Source organism: Ostrea edulis, chromosome 4, assembly GCF_947568905.1.
Source record: "Ostrea edulis chromosome 4, xbOstEdul1.1, whole genome shotgun sequence".
NCBI lineage: Eukaryota > Metazoa > Mollusca > Bivalvia > Ostreida > Ostreidae > Ostrea > Ostrea edulis.
The window spans coordinates 15,475,801-15,498,399 of record NC_079167.1 but is presented as its reverse complement, the minus strand read 5'-3'; the positions used below and the strand labels follow the sequence as shown (position 1 = coordinate 15,498,399).

The 22,599-nt window shown below is 34.5% G+C and overlaps 1 protein-coding gene across 2 annotated transcripts; it reads left to right on the top strand.

Annotated features, from left to right (window-relative positions):
• Positions 1-22: 22 nt before the first annotated feature.
• On the top strand, positions 23-21,560 carry LOC125668447 (ubiquitin-conjugating enzyme E2 W-like). 2 transcript variants are annotated; one of them, XR_007367614.2, is made up of 8 exons: positions 23-129; positions 4,434-4,525; positions 6,325-6,427; positions 7,826-7,981; positions 10,377-10,452; positions 12,474-12,556; positions 13,238-13,360; positions 18,476-21,560. XR_007367614.2 is itself a non-coding variant. In XM_048902618.2 (6 exons), exons 1-6 carry the CDS (start codon positions 115-117, stop codon positions 18,487-18,489), a joined length of 456 nt encoding a protein of 151 aa, XP_048758575.1. In that variant the 5' UTR covers positions 23-114; the 3' UTR covers positions 18,490-21,560. The 2 variants fall into 2 exon arrangements, 1 of the variants encoding a protein (XP_048758575.1); XM_048902618.2 differs by lacking the exons at positions 12,474-12,556; positions 13,238-13,360.
• Positions 21,561-22,599: the final 1,039 nt, after the last annotated feature.

The window sequence follows — 22,599 nt, the reverse complement described above, 5'->3', positions numbered from 1 at the left end:
TTCGTGTGTTTTTATACATAAGATCTTGAGTAGGCCCAGTTAGTGTTAATTTTATCAATGATTATTTAATTTACAATTTAAAGCAGTATTCGAAACTAAATGTAAACAGAAAACATGGCTTCAATGGAGGTAAATGACAGATTGTGCCAAAATATCAATATTTTTGTTTAATTCATTTGGTATATTGAAAAATTATGATATTTTCATATAAGGAACTATATTTAATAGAGTAAGACAGTGAATGCTGCGGGATACTTATTTGATAGCATTTCTAGAATGGAAGGGGTCTATAGGGGATGTCAAAAAATAATTGAAGAGAAATTCATTTCGTCTTCTTAATCATAAAAGACACTGGGGCACGTCTAAAAATATTCAAGTAGAACTAATTTCACCGTCCCTATAGTGTATTATAAGGAATACAGAAGGTTGTTACGAAATGAAATCGTTGCTAAATACACGATCCTTTCCTCTCACCTACATGTTTCAAATGTTTGTAAAACTTAATTGCAGCTCATTAATATTTTTGACCAATAAGAGTAAAGATTAAGTAGGAACATAACCTTACACCGACCTTTGGACATCAAATCTTAGTTGTTGACCACAGGGCCTCAGATATTGAAGTTTTGTATTATTTGTTCCCGAATAATTTATTTATAATATGTCTTACGGCGTGACCGTGTTTGAGGGCGAAGCAAAAAGTATTGGCATTAGAACTGATTCTCGTGTTTGAGGGCGAAGCAAAAAGTATTGGCATTAGAACTGATTCTCGTGTTTGAGGGTGTCTTCAAGCAAAAAGTATTGGCATTAGAACTGATTCTATATCCATAATAGAACAGAGCTCTATCAAAGCATCCCAACTTTGGGCATTTGATCTGCCTATTCCTTGAACGCGGGAAATATAACATTGCATTGTGACGTCATATTCAGCATTGGTGTTTAGGAAATTTACAAACATAGGAGACATGGTACAATTGCAATAATCAAGGAATGATTATATATGATTAAGAAAATAAGACTTACATGCTTTTTATGGATTTTATGTAACATATCTCAGAACAACATGAATTAGGGTAGATGATCAGATTCAAAATGAAGAAATACATGTCCACGTGCTTGTATTCCAATCAACGCCATTTGGACCAAAATTTTCAAGTTCCATAGGTATGGTTTAAATTTTCATTTGTTTTCTATATTTTCTCTTTAAACATGTATATACGTGTTACCTATAGGGAGAGCTCCACTCTCACAGCCCTTTGGGCCATGAGAGGGCTTTGCCCTCTATAATCCACAACCACGAAAAAATCAGATTTCGGTGGTGGATTTTATTATACATTATTCGGGAACAAATAATACAAAACTTCAATATCTGACAACTGAGCCCCTGTGGCCAAAATAATATATTTTGTTTCTGGTTACTTAGCTAACCCACCATGTATTCTAACATGCACTCACCAATCCAACACGTTTTTAAATCTAAATTCATTATAACCAGCTGAAAATATTCCATGCACATCAACTGAATTAATGAAGTCATACTGAGATAAAGCATGTGTTTCACTTTCAGTAAAGGTTAGAAAATGACATGCACAGGAATTAGTGTTGCAATATTGTCCAAGGCTTATCAAGTTAAATCCCATTATTTTATTTGAATAACATCAACAAAATATGTTTAATTATATCTGGAAAACCCTGATGGACTGGTTAATTTTTCTACGGACTGGTCAAAATTAAACCCTATAAGTCCGTTTGGACTGGTGACATAAAAAGTTAGTTTCAAGCCCTGAATTCCATAGACAAAACCCTTTATTTTCTAGATACAGTTAAACCTTGTTATTTCGAACACAATGAATACCGTAAAGTATCGAGTATTGTGCGCACTTGTGTACAATGCGCACCCCCCACTTTGAAAAAAAAATGTCTGGAAAAACCTTAGTCCTATGTATTGTGTGCATTAAAAAAATTGATAGAATGAGTGTGCAAATTTCAGAAATTAAGGTTAAATTCCGCAGGATGAATTCAAAAATTTGTATTCACGCATTATTTGTGTCCGTAACTACCGATACTTCTGAGTATACGCATATACACTGTACCTACCGATTTTTCCAAGTTGCCTTTCTTCATAAATTAATCCAAAATAATACAGCTTCAACAGGAGCGTATATTAAATAAACAACAAATTACGAAGAAAAATGAATTTATTTCTTTTCTTTCAGTCCTACTTAGCGGCCATTCACTGCCGTACTGTCATATAGGTACTAGTTTATATTAGCCGGGCCGACCACAAGTTTACCCGGTAAACAAATATGGCGGCGGCAACCAAGAAAATACGAAGTTTGTTTTCAAACACTTGTTTTCAAAATAATTTAGTATGTAAATGTTCAGTCTAGGTGCTTGTAATTGCTATACGTGCATTAGCATACAAATAACGCGATTAAAACCCGGCAGTATTTTGCATAGAGCAAACTGACAAGAGCTATGACAGCGAAAATCGTCACTGGTGACATGAACTAAAACCTGTAAAAAAAGGATTTTATATTTAGTCCCATGGATTGTGCGCACCCCCCACTTTCTGGCTAAGAAATTCTGGAAAAAACTGCGCACAATACTCGATACTTTACGGTACATAAAGAAAGTGTAGTTGGGACTTCCAACTCACTTTGACATATCCATGGTATTCAAGATATAGATGACCAAGATACTGAAGTTCAACTGTATTTAGCAATGTAATGAAAACCCATGTGACCATTTTTATGATATATTTCATACTCTGAAGAAGGGAATGGGTATTGTTACTTTGCTATACAACTATACCATAGCTTTAAGGAATACTTTATAATTTTTGTAAAGCATTTGATTTTCAAGGGCGACTTATAATCTTTTTTCAAATGGTCTTTGCATTCAGCACGTTCATTGTAATAGATGTACGCACCTTTTTGAGAAATTGTCAATGAGAATCAATTGAGAAAGTGAATGGGGAAGAAGTTGCTTATAATAGATAGAGAAAAATGATGGCTTAGTATAGTTTGCATGAAGAACCAGGCCTATTGATAACTTATCACAACAGCTTTAGCATTGTCATGTACATATGATATAGATTAAAGTTTGTTCACATCATGGCCCTTTGAGTGTGGATGAAGCCACAAGAGTTGTCTGAAGTTTAAGAATTTATAATTAAATTCTTTAAATCTCCTTCTCAACAGCCACAAAGTTACAATGATTAAAATCAAGATTCATGATTTGCATAGACAATGAGACATACAGACAAATGAAAGAAGAGGTGGATAGGTGGGGTGATTCCTAGATAACCCCTTAAATGTTTGCAGGGGATGATATTGTGATGTAATTTTATAGTTCAATTTTGTGACTGTATCTTATCAAAGGTAGCTGTAATATGATAATTCTTGTATCATGAGCATTTTGAACTTGATCAGATGGGTTTTTTTATTAGCTCACCTGAGCCGAAGACTCAAGTGAGCTTTTCTGATAGAAATTTGTCTCTTGTATGTTGGCAGCGTCATTATAAACTTTTCACATTTTCATCTTCTTCTACTAGGCCAATTTCAACCAAACTTGGCACGAAGCATCCTTGGGTAAAGGGGATTCACGTTTGTTCAAATGAAGAATCATGCCCCTTCAAAGGGGAGATAATCACAAAAATGCAAAAATAAGGTGGTGGTCATTTAAAAATCTTCTTCTCAAGAACCCCTGAGCCATAAGAGTAAAGATTTAAGTTGAAGCTTCCTGATTAAACTTTATACAAATCATCCTTAGGTGAAGGGGATTCAAGTTTGTTGAAATGAAGGGCCATGCCCCTATCATAGGGGAGATAATCACAGAAACAAAAATAGGGTGAGGCCATTTAAAAATCTTCTTCTCAAGAACCACTGGGCCGAAAAAGCTGAAATTTACGTGAAAGCTTTCTGGCAAAGTGAAGATTCAAGTTTGTAAAAATCATGACCCCTTGGATGAGGTTGGGGCCCCACAATAGGGGATCAAAGTTTTACATACGAATGTATAGGGAACCAAACTTGGCACAAAGCAATTTGTTAATATGAAAGGCCACACCTGTCTACAAGGGCATATAATGATTATTAAATTTGTAGTCAAGTTTGATGATTAAGTTTGATAATTAATGAATTTTTAGCCATTGCTAGAAACTGTTGTTCAGTTTAGCGATGTGACCCATGGGCCTCTTGCTCATCAATTGTAACAAAAATTCACTGTTATTTGTCCTCTTTACTCTGATCTTAACATTTTGAATAAGGCATATGATATATAATTAAGTATAGTTTCAAATAAACTTAGATAATCCAACTGACATTTAAAACAGGGAACCTCCAGACACTTGCATCAGCATGTTCCACCAATAAGCTTTCAAGTCTTGTACCTGCTAGTATGTGAGATTTTCACTTGTCTCTCATTTTATTGAATAGAAAAGATTGCAAAAGGAACTACAAGCTTTGCTTAAGGACCCTCCCCATGGTGTGAAGGTGGATTCTCAAAGTATATATAGAAATCTCTCAGAGTAAGTAAATTCTCACACATACAGTATAATCATTGCATACACATGTATATTATTGAATAATCATATACATACACATAGTAATAATCATATACATACACATAGTACGAGGGAGAGTCAATAAGTAACCAGCCTATCCCATTTCCAATTCACTGAGACAGTAACGATTTTCATGCCTTGTTTCAATACATGTTTTAAACATGTATACAAAATTGCATGCGTATCGAGTCATTCTTTAATAAGACATTGAATGTCAAACATGGCTAGTGATGGAAAGGCATGCTTTACATCTAAAGTTGAGTACCATGCTATAATTCGGTACTTGTATTTAAAAGGTAAAACGGGCAAGCAAATACACAGCGAGATAGCTGATGTTTATGGGTCTTTTGCACCATCTTATGCTCAGGTTAAATTCTGGGTAGGGGAATTCAAACGCAGTAGAACGTCTTTAGTAGATGAAGCCAGGCCTGGACGCCCACTGGATGCCACCGATGAAGAAATGTGTAAGAAAGTTTGGGATCTGGTATACTCTGATAGGCGAATTCAGGTGGAAGAAATAGCGCAGGCATTAGGCATTTCATATGGTAGCGTTTCAACAATCTTACATGATTGTTTAGGTATGCGCAAGCTAACAGCCTGTTTGGTCCCCAAATCCCTTAGTGATGAGCAAATGGCAACCAGAGCATCAGTATGCAGCACCTTGTTGAAGTATTTCAGGTCAAAAGATGATTTTCTTTTGCGTTTGGTGACTGTAGATGAGACTTGGGTTCATTATTATGAGCCAGAGAATAAAGCTCAAGAGTCGTCAGTGGATAGGGCCTGGGTCCTTGAGGCCAAAGAAGTTCAAGATGCAACCATCTGCTGACAAGGTGATGGCCACAGTATTTTGGGACGTTAAAGGCATTATTATGTTGGACTTTTTACCCAAGAGAAGTACAATAGCTGGAGTGTACTATGCAAACTTGCTAGACCAGCTGAGAACTGCCATCCATGAAAAACGCTGAAGTAAACTCTCTTAAAGTGTTTTGCTGCAACAGGACAATGCGAGAGTCCCCACTTGCAAAGTTGCAATGGATGCTGTAAAGCGAAACTGGTATGAATTAATACCACATCCTACCTATTCGCCAGACCTAGCTCCTAGCGACTTCTTCCTATTCCCAAATTTGAAAAAGGATATCCGTAGACGTCATTTGCGGTCTGACAAAGAAGTTGTGACGGCAGTTGAGGGGTGGGTCAATGGAAAGGACCCTGACTTTTTCAGTTCTGGGCTAATGGCTTTTGAACACCGTTGGTCTAAGTGCATCACACTAGAGGGCAATTACATTGAAAAAGAAGAGGTGGATCTCAACCGGAAATAAGTTAGACTGGTTACTTATTGACTCGCCCTCATGATTTCTTTTAACTGTGGTTTATTATGGAAACATTATATCAAACACTACAGGAAAATCCTAACATCAAAACCTATTCATGTGTACCTACAAAGTTGCTATATATAATATAAACCAGCTTTTATTCATGTGCAAGAAATTTTCGAGAAGTTCACAAGAACCTATCATTGTGAATATTTTTGCCACAATCCAGTCCTTTCATGTCTCATGTATGTTTAAGATAATTTCGGTTGCAAAAAATTAGTTGCCACAAACCAGTTCATCACTGATAAATCGCAAAATAAAGTCACTGCAAATAAATGTTGGTTTACGGTATACAATATGCAATTGCCAAGATGATAACCAAAAATTTGTGAACATTAATCCTTTTCATTATAAATGATGTCTGGTTGTCCATGCTTCCTTGATTTGCAGATGGATTGTTGACTTGGATGGAGCCCCTGGTACATTGTATGAAGGAGAAAAGTTTCAGCTTGCTTTTAAATTTGGGTCAAGATATCCATTTGACTCTCCACAAGTAAGTAATAAAATTTGGTAACTTAATTATAAGGTATCATTTAATTGACATATATATATGCGTTATATAGAACACAGCACAGAGGAGTTTTGACTTTCACAAGGTCATTTCAGTCCCTGTCTTTACATGATATAGACATGTTTCTTCAGGGTTTAGCCTAGTTTGTTACTTAGTATTTGATATTTTTATGCCCCCGAGATCGAAGATCGGGGGGCATATTGTTTTTGTCCTGTCTGTCATTCTGTCTGAAACTTTAACCTTGCTAATAACTTTTGAACAGTAAGTGATAGAGCTTTGATATTTCACATGAGTATTCCTTGTGACCAGACCTTTCCGTGGATATCAACATTTTTGACCCCGTGACCTTGACCTTGGAGTTTGACCTACTTTTTGAAAACTTTAACCTTGCTAATAACTTTTGAACAGTAAGTGATAGAGCTTTGATATTTCACATGAGTATTCCTTGTTACAAGACCTTTCCGTTGGTATTGAACCTTTTGACCTTGACATTTGACCTACTTTTAATTTTTTTTTTTACATTAGTCTTAACTTCTAAATGGTAAATATTAGAGCTTTAATGTTGTACATGAGCATTTCTTTTGACAAGATCTTTCTACTGGTACCAAGATATTTGCCCTTGTGACCTTGGCCATCTTCAGAATTGGCCATTATCAGGGGCATTTGTGTTTCACAAACACATCTTGTTCCTGTAGATTATATACAGGGTACACAGGCATTTATTGAGCCTTAAAAGCTTGCACTTTAAATGCCCAGGTACTACTCTGTGACAGAAGGTAGGATTCGCCAAATAAGTTTTTCATTACATATTAGATTATATTAAATTTTGTTTGATATAATGATTTAAATTTGCCAATATAACCTGTCAAATGCTGTTGAATGTTTTATACTAATAGTTAGGCTGTTCTCTATGTACTGGTTTTGACTAAAGATTGCTCTGTTTGCCTGAACAAGATATAGAGCTCATGGCGGGTATGACAAGATCATCAGCAGTTTCCTTAAAATAAACTCAAATCGAAACTTAGACTTAAGTCTGAGATCTTACTCAAATTTGACTGCTCAAACAATAGAAAACTCAAACTTAAGTTTGAGATTTTTTCAAGAAATCCAAGTCAGATCTTATCTCTGGTGTGTCCAGAGGGCCATGTTTGCCCTAATCTTAATTTTGAATTCTTTGTGGGATTTATGAGATTGATCACTGTTCTTTATCCTGTCTTTTGCGTCAGACAAGATAAATTAGTTATGTCAACTTCCAAAAAGAAAGAAGCAACCATTTTCAACCTGACCGATATAAGCTCGTTATTTTTACACCTGTTGTGTATTACATTAATTTTTACACATGTTGTGTATTACATTGTGTTTATTGTGTTTCTTTTGCAGGTAATGTTCATCGGTGGAAACATACCACTACATCCACATGTGTACAGTAATGGCCATATATGTCTGTCCATTCTAACAGATGATTGGTCCCCAGCCCTATCTGTCCAGTCTGTCTGTTTAAGCATAGTCAGTATGTTATCTAGCTGTAAAGAAAAGGTAAATATTTGAGTCGTTATTTATTCATTTAAAGATATGCTATGTAATTCATAACAGTTCTACTGATTCTTAGCACAACATTCGGGATTGTTTTGATTTGAACTTAAAACTTAGAAAACTTCCTGTTTTGTTAGGTATTATATCCTTTTGTACAGGGCACCAAGTAACATTTCAATAACTACAGATAGATTAACCTTGTTATTATATGTGCATTGGAAAATAAAATGCAAGATTTAGAGAACATTTGGCAGAGTATGCATACCTTCTCCAACCCTGCTCTCCAGAAATAAGCATGTTAATATACTGATATTTTAGCATTATGGCTGGAACAGAAATCAGGCATAAGACTTTGCCTTACCAGTCAGATTCTCTAAACATGTGACCCCTGCCATTCTCTAACCATATGACCCCAGTTTTACCAATCAGATTCTCTAACCATGTGACCCCTGTCATTCTCTAACCATGTGACCCCTGCCATTCTCTAACCATATGACCCCAGTCTTACCAGTCAGATTCTCTATAACCATGTGACCTTTGTCTTACCAATCAGATTCTCTAACCATATGACCCCTGTTTTACCAGTGAGATTCTCTAGTCATGTGACCCCTGTCTTACCAATCAGATTCTCTAACCATGTGACCCCTGTCTTACCAGTCAGATTCTCTAACCATGTGACCCCTGTCTTACAAGTCAGATTCTCTAACCATGTGACCCCTGTCTTACCAGTCAGATTCTCTAACCATGTGACCCCTTCCATTCTCTAACCATATAACCCCGGTCTTACCAGTCAGATTCTCTAACCATGTGACCCCTGCCATTTTCTAACCATGTGACCCCTTCCATTCTCTAACCATATGACCCTGGTCTTACCAGTCAGATTTTCTAACCATGTGACCCTTGTCTTACCAATCAGATTCTCTAACCATATGACCCCTGCCATTCTCTAGCCATGTGACCCCTGTCTTACCAGTCAGATTCTTTAACCATGTTATCCCAGTCTTACCAGTCAGATTCTTTAACCATGTGACCCATGTCTACCAGTCAAATTTTCTAACTATACTGTCCTGAACTAATTTTGCCAATTCCTGTGATAAATGAATACAGTCACTGAAATCCTGATGCAATGTATAAATCAAAAATTTCCAGTATGACTATCATGAATTGTCTAGTATTCCAGCTTTGCTATCATAAATTTTCTGGCATGACTAGCATTCCAGCATTGTTATCATATATTGTCCAGCATGACTATTTGTAGATTGTTTTAATCTCCAGCATTCCTATCAAAAATTGTCCAGCATTTCAGCATGGCTATACATGTATATTGTAGATTGTTTAATTTCCAGCATGACTACTAGTATCATAAATTGTCCAACTTTCTAGCATGGCAAACATACATTTTCCAGCATGACTGTCATAAATTACCCAGCATTCCAGCATAGCTGACAAATTGTCCACCATTCCAACATGGCTATCATAAATCATTCAAGTTACATGAATTGTCCAGCAATTCAGCATGACTATCATAAATTGTTCATTCCAGCATAGGTAACTTAAATTTTCCAGTATGGTTATCATAAATTGCCCAATATTCAAGAATGCTTATCAGAAATTATCCAGTATTCATGCATAGCTATCATGAATTGTCCAGCAATTTAGTATTGCTAACATAAATTGTTCAGCATTCTAATCATAAATTGTCCAGCATTCCAACATGACTATTAATTGTCCAGAATGTCTATGATAAATTATCTGACCAGCATTTTAGCATGGTTCTCGGAAATTTTCCAGGATGTCTAACATAAATTGTCCATCACTCCAATCTGAATCATGAATTGTCTAGCACTCCAATCTGAATCATGAATTGTCCATCACTCCAATCTGAATCATGAATTGTCCATCACTTCAATCTGAATCATGAATTGTCCATCACTCCAATCTGAATCATGAATTGTCTAGCACTCCAATCTGAATCATGAATTGTCTAGCACTCCAATCTGAATCATGAATTGTCCATCACTCCAATCTGAATCATGAATTGTCTAGCACTCCAATCTGAATCATGAATTGTCCATCACTCCAATCTGAATCATGAATTGTCTAGCACTCCAGATTGGCTGCCAGGGCCATCTCCAGATGTGCCTTAATCTCTGTAACATGTACTGATCCTTCCTCTACCTAAGGCGTTATACCTTTCTGTTACAAATCCCCTAACTCTTAGAGAAAATTTAACAAATATGGGAGAAAATGTACAAAACTTGAAAAAGGCTATACGGTATACCATTTTAGATTCTACTCAAAATTTCCATTACTAAGTATGTGTTCTAACATATGATATATATCTGAACTCCTATTAGTCTAAGAGTTTTGCATGAAAGATGTTGCTTTGTTTTCACAGAAAAGACCCCCAGATGACTCTTTTTATGTTAAAACCTGCAGCAAAAATCCTAAGAAAACAAGATGGTGGTATCATGGTGAGTAGGAGATATCAATACATATAAACTTCGCGTCTCGTGTGATCTGATGATCCACGCCTGTCAACTCTACGTGATCCGACTCTTCGGATCAAGTTACTGTAGTAATAATATATATATATAAACTGAAGGAATTTATCAGTCATACATGTATATGCTTTATGCTCCTTGCTGATGAATATTATTTTCATAACTATACACACATGTAAACTGGTTAAAGTAAAGCCATTACATTTCCAGGAGAGTTGTACCATAGAATTTATTTTAAGTTCACATTTCTGATTGACTTTGTCATAGATGTCTCGGGCTGTTTACTTAATTTTCACATTCTTATATGGCCATCGTTAGACGAGACATATGTTATGGCAATGTCTGTACATCGGGATCGATGGCTGTCCATCCAAGGTCGTGTTTTCCAGATTTTTTACCATAATAAATGCATGTACAAGATTGAGATTTGGTCACATTTTCTCCCTCAAGAAATATAAGAGTGAATTTGCATTTCAGCTGGATTTGTGCACCGTGACCTACTTTAGGCTAAAAGTTTTCCAGATTTTTTTTTCATTATGGATACAGATATTGCCCTGAATTGTAGTCACAACTTTCCACTCAGAGAAATACAGATTCAGTTTGCATTTAAGCTTAATTGGTGCACCTTGACCTACTTTAGGGTTAAAAGCAGGTCAGATAGTTTCATGTACTTTTCTCATTATGGATACAGATATTTCACTGAGATTTTGTCATCGCTGTCCTACGGGGGTATGATGTACTGTTTGTGGTACTCTTGTTATACCCCCCGCAACAAGTTGTGGGTGGGGTATACTGGAATCGGGTTGTCCGTCTGTCTGTCCGTCCGTCCGTCCGTCTGTAGACGCAATGGTTTCCGGACTCTAAAGCATTATCCTTTCCACCTACCGTCACCATATCATACATATGGACTACCCATGGGATGAAGATGTTCCCTATCGATTTTGGGGTCAAAAGGTCAAAGGTCAAGCGCACTGGACATCGAAGAAGCAATATGGTTTCCGGGCTCTAAAGCGTTATCCTTTCCACCTACCGTCACCATATCATACATATGGACTACCCATGGGATGAAGATGTTCCCTATCGATTTTGGGGTCAAAAGGTCAAAGGTCAAGCGCACTGGACATCGAAGTAGCAATATGGTTTCCGGGCTCTAAAGCCTTATCCTTTCCACCTACAGTCACCATATCATACATATGGACTACCCATGGGATGAAGATGTTCCCTATTGATTTTGGGGTCCAAAGGTCAAGCGCACTGGACATCGAAGTAGCAATATGGTTTCCGGGCTCTAAAGCGTTATCCTTTCCACCTACAGTCACCATATCATACATATGGACTACCCATGGGATGAAGATGTTCCCTATCGATTTTGGGGTCAAAAGGTCAAAGGTCACGCGCACTGGACATCGAAGTAGCAATATGGTTCGGTTTGTCATGCCATTTGTTTTTTACACTCAGAAAAGAGGTAGTTTATACCTATTACCAACACCCTTTGGGAGATTGGGGTAAGCGGGGGGTATTCTTAGTGAGCATTGCTCACAGTACCTCTTGTTGACATTAGTTTGTCAAATGTAGATTATAATGAAATAGTACAGGTCACTTGAAATGGCCCAAACTTCAATTTTTCAGCTTTTTCAACTCAATTTTTCAAAGTTCTTGATCTCTTGAAATGAAGTCCCAGTCCCAATTTTTTTTTCAATATAACTATGCCAATTTCCTCTTGATCTCCCACATTTTTGTCAAAATTCTTGATCTCTTAAGGTAAAAATTGGGGTCCTGATTTGATTATGATTCTGTACAATAATTATGAAATTGCCATAATAAGGACTAAGGTTTTACATGCAAAGATATATAGAAAGTCTTCTGATATGGACCAAGGTAACTCATGTGAGCGATGTGGCCCATGGGCCTCTTGTATTAATTCTGACCATTATAATGATGTCAAGAAATAGTAAAAAAAAAAAAAAAAAAGATTGATCTATACTTTGAAGACTTAATTCCTGCCCAACAAAATCTCAAGAATCCAGGAGCTCACAGGGTCTTCATTCCTGGGTTCCTTGCATAGGCCCTAATGGTAACACATACCTTCAACATATTGTTTTTGACGTTCAGAATAAAATGAATAACGATTTCATCTCATTTGATATTTAAACAATATTATGTATAACTCGATATACTTGGTTACAATGTATATGCAAAAAATTAACAATGAGATGCAGATAAAAAACACGTTTACATGTATATTTTTGATACAGTTTGGTTAAATATAAACACCTACAATTGCTTTTTTAAATAGCATAAATATTGTAAATGTTATGATCTCCCACATTATTATTTTATTCAGTGATGAATCATTCATTGTACATGTATGTGTTGATATTTTGAAATTTTTCATGCCATGATAAATAATTTAATCTGAAATAAATCAGTTCCTTCTCATTTAAAACTCAGCTGACATTGCAAGATAGCTAGCATTTCCTCATGATAAGCCTGACACTGTCATAAGTAGATATGCAAGAACTTAATTGATCCAATATTCTAAATTTTTGGTTTTGTTGCTATAATGGTGCATATAGATACCTAATAGATTACAATGTACTAAGTTGTTAAGTTTTCTACCAATACTATATAAATTTCTTTTTACAAACTTGTAATAAAATAATCATGTATGAGATCCTAACATTGACAATATTTACATAATTATTTATCTTTTCAATACCCTAATCACTTACTGATTTTATTGGTGATGACACAGACTGACTTATATGAACAAGGGAATCATTTTACACATGAAGGCATTGTTATTGATTGATTGATGTTTTCCACCACACTCAACAGTTATTGAAACAACAGGCTAGGCTAGCAGCATTCAGACCAGGTACTATATAAAGGATCTTGAACGAGTGCTTATATATGGCATATGAAATTTATGAAATGAGTAATTGCCAGTTTTAATATTTCCCAATCTAATAAAAATTAGATCCTTTGAACCGCTCACGTATATTGCTACTCGATGAAGAACCGGGAAACTGTTGTCCTTGGCCTATGACCACAGTTTTACGGGTCATTGCCACTTCCTTGGGACAATAGTTTTGACTGTTTCCCTGAGTAGGCCTGAAATAATTGTACACTGTAGGTAGGATACACTGGTATCAATACCACAGTGCTAAGTAAGTGAAAAAGTTAATAGTATGTTAAACATGCATCTGTTGATTTTGTGGGCTCATGCATAATTTCAATTGCTGCTAAAAAATCTGTGTGCCAGAGCTCCTTGCTAGAATTGAGCAGATATAATGCAGATAGCAACACGCAGTCTGTCACTAGCGACACACAAAGTGCCAGCAGTTCACCACAATTTAAGATGTATAGAATTGAAACAGTGTGCCAGAAGTTTGCCACATTTTCTTCAATATTTAGAATTGAAATTGCTATTGCAGCAGAGTCCATCACAACTATATTAATATCATGGTTACACATATGTACAAATTGTGTAGAGATGATATATATTGGGGGGAAAATTTTGCCGTGACCCCAAATACATGTAGGTCACTGTGGCCTCATTTTGGAATTGATTTACTATGGTAAAAACTTTGCTACATTATAATCAACTCCGGTAAAAACTCTCATATGTTAATTGCTTTACTGCAGTAAATACTTTGATACATTGATTTACCGTGGTTAAAACTTTGATATGTTGATTGCTATGAGCAAATACGTACTTTCCGAATTGATATGCATTTTAGCACGCCGGTCTGATATGTGATATGGGTTTACGGTCCGGTTGTTGATCGGCTATTGTGACATATCATCTGTATCGCACAGTGCAGAATCGACATAATAATTACCAAGTATATTATGAATCAATATTCCACATATTTAACATCAGATGCATGATAAATTCATTTAACGGTTATCATATGTGCCAATAACAATGACTGTAAGATGTAAACAAAGCCATGCCAGAACTACAACAAAATTACAACCCGACGACCTGTACTCCTTAGTGGTATTACTACGCTTCCACCAAAATGTGACCTACCTTGGAAGTAGAATTATGTGATAGCGGCTCTAAATATTACACATATTTTGATTTCTCTGAAATTTAGTAATTTCCATGTTGAAATACTTACGTGAAACAACATGAAAATTCATTTTTACCAGATTCCTATTTGCAAGAAATGTGGTGTTACGTTGGTGACCTTATATGTTTTCCTTGAAAATAGTAAAAATGTCAACATTAAAGGCAATTTTTTTGGTAGAAATTTTGGTACCACGTATGAACCAAAAACTCATTTCTACATGTACATATATATATGCAACATTAGCATATATAGTAATTTGGTTGTGGTCAATGCATGCAGCCTGTTCTTTCTAAAGCCAAGCAGCAAAGAATAAAGGGAAGTTTTGGCTATCTTAAAGAAATTGGTGGGAAATGTCTGTATTTGTGACATATTGTACACAGAAAATTTATGACTTCTTGCTAAATGTATCATTTGTTCTGTGTATCCTGGCACCTCCTGAACAACAAATGTATATACTTAAGTTATTCCTGTAGTTATGGCTGTTATCAGTCCTATAGCCATGTACATGTATGAGCAAGATGAAGTGAGCATTGTAGCCTGTAGGCCTCTGTGGTAACAAATTTAATCTCTTTTTTTTTCACCATTGAAGCACTTGAATAAAAAATAATTAAATATTTCCTTGATAACCATTTACTTTCAAAATACTTTTGTTATACTATTTTCTACTCTGGTACCTGTAAAATGGGAAAAGAAATCGCAACGAAACAAAATTAAATGAAATCTACCAAAATGAAACTTATCGAAACGAAACCCACCGAAGACCACCTCAGCAGTTAGAGAAAAAATAAGATGTTACAAGGTGATCTTGCATTCTCGAACACCAGCTTCTTCAAACAATGTTTGATGCCAACCGATGGACTGTTTAAAAATGTATCAGTCAACCAAAAAGCTAGACGACATCAAAGGGGAGGTGAATTTCATTTATATGTGGCAACTTTCACAGGGGCCTGAGATGCTTGTCCATATTACTATTTTTAGCTCTTCTGAGCCAAAGGCTCAAAGAGCTAATGCCTATGGCCATTTGTGCGGTGTGCGTAAACTTTTTAGAAAAAGGGCTATAACTCAAGAACCCCTTGGCCAATTTTTTTCAAATTTGTTACAGGGTATCATTGGCCCAAGGGCTTTCATACATACTAAATAGAGGGATGTGACCCTTTAACAAGGGGAGATAATCAGGAAAATACAAACAAAAGTAGTGGTTGCTAAAAAATCTTCTTCTCAAGAACCACAGGGCAGATTATCACCAAACTTACACATAAGGATGAGGATATGTTGTAGATTAAAAATTGTTCAAGGCATTACCCTGGGGCAAAGGACGTGGTCTCAAGGTCACTTCAAAGTTGACCTAAATTAAAAAAATTTTTACAGCAAATTACAAAAGACCGGTTGAGTTTTCAATTGCCTGCTGGATTGATCAACAATTTGGTCAGCAAAGTATCACATTTGGTAAGAATTTAGGTCACAAAGTTACTCAGGTATGACAAAGAATTGACAACTTTTTTTTCTCAGTGTGAGTGACAACTCCATAAATAAGATAATTTAACACTTCAGTTTTACTGATTATTTCAGGAAAAAGAATTTCTCTAATTGTATAAGTTAATAATTTCTTTGTTAAAATATCTTTCCATCTTATTTTTATCATGGTTATAAGCTGAATAGGTGTTGTAAAATTCCCAAAGGAAGATGTGCACTAACCAACCCTAAAAACTATAAATAGAATAAAAAGACTGAACTTAAATGGTTAGCTATAATAACAAGAATCCTATTGGTCAGAAACAGTAACAATAGAAGAGTTTTCTGGAAGTTTTCTTTGTGTGATATGAATGGAATGACCTCAAATATAGATTGACAAACAGATGAATGGTACAATTGTATTTGAGAGAGAGAGAGAGAGAGAGAGAGAGAGAGAAGGCACCCTTTTCTTTACTTAAAGTAATCAAAAGTATTTTTGAAAGAAAAATATAATCAAATTTGATTTTATTCCAAATCTATTGATTTAAAAACACTTGAAATAATGTTTCAAATTAGAGAGAGAGTGTGTGTGTGTGCACCTTTAATTAAACATGTAAAGTAATCAAATGAATAACTGAGAGAGAAATATATTCAATTTGATTTAATTGATGTTCACTTTGAAAAAAAAATCCTAGGGAAATAGCTGCAAAAGACACTGAAATCAACTCAGATTTACCTGTAAAAACAATTTACGCTTGACTAACTTTGTGACCTAAATTCAGACCAAATGTGATTCTTGGATGACCAAATTGTAAAGTCTATTGATCAATCCAGCAGGCAATTGAAAACTCAACCGGTCTTTTGTAATTCGCTGTAAATTCCTTAAATCTTAGATATTTTAGTCATTATAAGGACTAGGATCATCAAATTTTGACAGTTGATGCATCTTAGGACCTTATGTCAAGTTGTCTCAAAAGTAGGTCATGGTGACCTACTTTTTGAATTTTGCAGGTATTTATTTTAAAATTAATTTTGATGCATATCTTGGACACTTTGAAGCCTATGATCATCAAAACTTGTCAGTTGGTGGATCATGGGACCTTGAAATGCGTCAACTGAAAAATAGGTCACCGTGACCTACTTTCTGAATTTTATGGCTTATCATTTATAGATATATTTTAAGTTGTTACTTCAAATACCGAGAGGTTTAGAATCATCAAATCTTGTAAGTTGATGCATCTTGAGGCCTTGAAACATATTTATAAAAAAAGTAGGTCACAGTGACCTACTTTTTGAATTTTGCAGATATTCTAATTTCACATTTTCAATTTTAGATGCATATTTTGGGCACTGTAAAACCTAGGATCATCAAACTTTGTCAGTTGATGCGTCTTCAGTCTTTGGTTTGTGTCGACCAAAAAGTAGGTCACCGTGACCTACTTTTGGTATTTGACAGCTAAATTACTATATTTCAGACACTATTTGACCTACAATCATCAAACTTTGTCAGTTGATGCATCTTGAGTCTTCGGAGTGTATCGACCAAAAAGTAGGTCACTGTGACCTACTTTTGGCATTTGACAGTTATATTTATATATTTCAGTCACTAATTGACCAACAATCATCAAACTTTGACAGTCGATGCATCTTGAGTCAACGGAGTGTGTCGACCAAAAAGTAGGTCACCTTGACCTACTTTTGGAATTGGACGGCTATATTTATATAATTCAGATACTATTTGACCTACAGTCATCAAACTTTGTCAGTTGTTGGGTCTTGCATGTTTGAAGGGTGTTGACGAAAAAGTAGGTCACCTTGACCTACTTTTGGAATTTGACAGCTATATTTATATATTTCAGATACTATTTGACCTACAGTCATCAAACTTTGTCAGTTGATGGGTCTTGCATGTTCGGAGTTCGCTGACCAAAAAGTAGGTCACCATGACCTACGATTGGAATTTGACAGCTATATTTCAATATTCAGATACTAATTGGCTTAAAATTATCAAACTTTGTCAGATGATATTTCTTGGGTTCTCAAAATATGTAAACCAAAAAGTAGGTCACATTGACCTACTTTTTTTGGAATTCTTAGGATTTAACTAAAGATTTAGAATACTAAGAGGCTAAGAATAGAAATGGTGGGGTTGTAAAATTTATCAGAAGAGCGATTCTAGGCCCTTGGGCCTCTTGTTAATTATCATAATGCAAGAGGACGGTAATACAATCTATTTTGTATGTACATATGTAATTGCGTTTTATTTCATTTTGATTTATTTCATTTCGGTGGATTGTTTCAGTATGTTAATTTTGTTTCGCATTTTACAGGTATTCCCCTTTCTACCCGGGGTATTTTAACATAAATATTAAGTCAATGGTTTATTAAGGAATTATTTTATTATTGCTTATGCTTTTTACTTTGAAAAGCTTTAATTAAAATTAAGATTTGATTTTCAGATGACACAGTTTGACAGCATTTACATAAAATACAAAACAGCAATACATTGGACGTGTGAAAGAAGAACACATGGAGACGAATTCACAGTGTTTTAGTTTTCTATAAGTGAAGGATTTATCTTGTGAATATCATAAGAATATTCATATTATTTATTGTCCTTCCACTGCCAGTGCATTTGTTATCAATAGTTTTGAGTATCTGGAATAAGAGGGTTTTTTTTTTCTCTCCCTCAGTGCTTGCCTCATGGTTTCATTTTTAACTGTAAAGATTGTTGATATATGTATGTATGTACTGTACATATTTTTCTTTAGTAAAAACCAACTGTAATTTTGCCTCTTGTCAATGATGAACATCAAATTATTGTTTTAATAATTTGATGAATACATGCAATTGTTTTTTGTCATTTTTAGTATTGATAATTATGGAGTGCCAATTTAATGAATTAACAATAAACTCAAATAACCGAGGATATCATTAATAAATTGAAGATATCATTAATTCATAATTGCATGCAATAAATCAATTACTGCATGCTCTCATCAATACGCAATTTCCGGGTTGTCCTATAGTTATTTCCCTTTGTTGAACTCTTACGCATGTTGAGACGCAAACTATCACTCGTCTAGAAGAGGAAATAAATAATAATTTCATATTTAATTGAATGGTCTCATTCAAACACATTTTTCTTGATATGGTCAGTTTAATATATACTAACAGCTGATACATGTATAAACAAAATTTACGCTTTCATCATTATCTACATAACCAGCCAATGATATATATTTTATGTATACATTTTGTACCTACCCAAGCGTTCAACAGAAAACTGAATATACCTCCATCACAGAAGAGCTGATATCTCGGAAATTGCATATTGAATTGATGCATTCATCGGTTTAATTATTGCGTCCATCAATCGAATTGTTGCTCACAAAAATCAGTTTAAAGCTTGATAATAAATGATTTGATGTTCTCTATACTTCAATTGAATATAGAGCAATAAATTAATTATTAATTGAATTGATGCATGCATTAATTTAATTATTGCTTCATTTGATTGAATTGACAATAGCACGCATCAATTTAAGCAGACCAACAATTAAATTTATGCACACAATAATTCAGAATTTAAGGTATGATTAATTATTTGAATAGATCTTTAGCGGAATGGTTGAGCATATTGAATGAATTGATGATGTTTTCAAATAATAATATATCTTCAATTATTTGAGTTTGTTCATTTGGTGCACCATAAATAATAAATTGCATATATTACAATTACATGTATGAGTTTTCAAAATGAGAACTATTTCTTTAGGTGCAGGTACATATTTAAAATATAAAAGTATCCAAAAAATTTTTTTGAAACCTAGCTCTGGAAGAAAGTGACATGTACATATTGGCCAGACATGCAAGCTTTAAGACTGAATACACAGTCATGCTGGTTTGGAGCATTCTAGAATCAATTCCTTTCGTGGGGGACAATTTCATTGTAAACAGATTTTTTTCAATTTTCAACGGACATTTTGCAAATATTTCTAATGATATGAGATTGATATCATGTAAAAGGTTTTTGTCTGTAGTTTTAATGATTGAAAAAAAGTACAATACATATTGATATTGTAGATTAGGTTTTATCTGCTTTGCATATAAGCAAGGGATATTTTGGGAGGTGTTTATGACTGCATTTTAGAACTGCGCATCATTTAACAGAAAGAGATTAGTTTTTACATATACGTTTGTAGTGCACATTTTTTTAAATAATTTTGCTTTGTTTTGAATTTATTGTATAAATGCATGCCGAGATTTTGTTTTATAATTATACCCTAGTAAACAAGGAGTTCTGGGATACAGAGATCTTTTGTGTTTCATTTACTTGTTGTATGGACCAGGTATTTTTTTTAAATTTTAAACGAAGTAAACAATTCTCTTTCTGTTTATGACAGTCCATACCTTGTAACCAAATAAGTGGATTACATACGACCCAACAGTGTATATACACATTATGACCTTGACCCTTATCAAATCTAAAGTTCAAAGATACAGGTGGATAACAAAACAATTTAAATTAATATCTTTGGCAAATATTTTGAATTGTACAGAATAAGTTGTTAATTATAGATACATTGAATAAAGGTCAGTTAATATGGGTATATATGTCCGAGATTGTGAAATTAAACCACTTTGTCTTCTCTTTTTTTTTTTTTTTAAACTACAACACAAATATTTAATTTCCACAGAACAATACACACTGTTTTTTTTATTGTACTTGTGTTTAAATTGCTTTGAAACATTTCAAGTTTACAAATGTTGCCATAATCAGACTTGGTGTCAAACCTTAAGATAACAATGATGGTTCAGTTCTTGCCATGTTTTATTGCACTGTAATGTAGAACCACATGAAAATTCAAAATGTAACATTTTTATTTGAATGAAATTTCTTTAATTATCTTTGGTTACAAACATAGTAGGAGACCTAAATATTTGGGTTTTTTTTTTAACTTGATGCTTTAATTTTCAATACATATTGAATATTCTTTGATCAAAGACAACTTCCCTGAGTATACTTATGCATTATGAAAGTTTGATTTTAGTAGTGTATGTCGTGGCATAGAGCAAATGGAATTGCAATTTTTAACAATGGTTCTTTCTATCACAAAGATCATGTCATATAGTGTGTTAAATAAAGAGAAATTCAATATTGACAAAACTGGATTATAAACACTGTAATTAAACTTGACACCAATTATAGAGCATGCTGCAGATCTGTGTATTGGATAGAAATGACTTTGTGGTTACTGATTATAATCATTCGAATTTTTTTGTGGATATCATTTTAAAGAGATTGATATATGATATGTGAACTATCTTAGCTTACTAAAATTGGCTATTATAGTATAATATTTAGTGCCACTGTTTTATACACATTATTGTTAGTATTTAACTTCATTCTTTCACTTTGTCAACAGCAAATGTGAAAATGTTTTGCAAAAAGACTTTGTCTTCTTCTTGTTTATAAAAAATTACTGGGAGTTGTTAAAATTTTACATTATGAAGATTAAATAAAATTGTCTTTCATGATAATGCGTTTTTAACTTTTTACAAGGCAATTAAGTATTTTTAGAGTTGACAAAATCATAAGATCTTGAGATGTTATGATCAAGTATGTTAACCTTAAGCTTACATTACCATACCCTAGCTCGCCTTACACATATTCACAATAGTTTGTCAGACATTTGTTGTCAAAATCAAAACATTTCTATGTGTTCAAAAGAGTCCCAGCTAGGGCATATTGCAAGTTTCCAGACTCCAAATCCTGTTGCCTGTAAACTATTTAGCTCACTTGAGCCCTACAAGTTTTTCTGATTAAAGTCGGTCTCTGTTAGCATTGTAAACTTTCACAATTTCATCTTCTTCTCCAGAACCATTGGGTCAATTTCAGCCAAACTTGCACATAGTATTCATGGCAAGGGGAGATAATCAAGAAAAGGCAGAAAATAGAAGAATTAAAAGATCATCTCAAGAACCACTATGCCAGAAAAGACAAAACTTGGGTGAAGCTTCCCGATATAATAAAAGATTCAAATTTATTCAAATCATGGTCTTCAGGGGTGGTAGGGTGGGGCTACAATAGGGGATGAAATTTTTAAATTGTAGCAGGTCTGGCGTTCGTATAGTCTGTACTTCGCGTTGTGTTTGTTTTATTTTATTTTAATAGTGGCGACTTCGAAACGACCCAACTACACTATGATTTTAAACTTGAAAATAAATTCAATTGAAATGAAAATAAGATAAATAACACTTTACAAATTGATTACCAGTATGAATGTGACAAATACACACTCCAAAAGCCTAGAACTTAGCCTGGAATCTATCAAGAAATCTCCCAACCCAAAGGTAATGTAATAATTTAGTAAGTAAAAAGGGACAAAGTAAACGAACAAAACGTAATTCCAAACTAGGAATAATGGAAGGAGAAGAGTAGCTAGCAAGGCCAGCTGTCTCGCTTCGACGAATAGTAAGCTGCATGGCTTTATATAGCAAATTAGACAATAGAAACTGTCATTAAAGTTATTGGCTAAAAGATAAAGTGGGCGTGGTCAAATACAACGGGTGAATAATT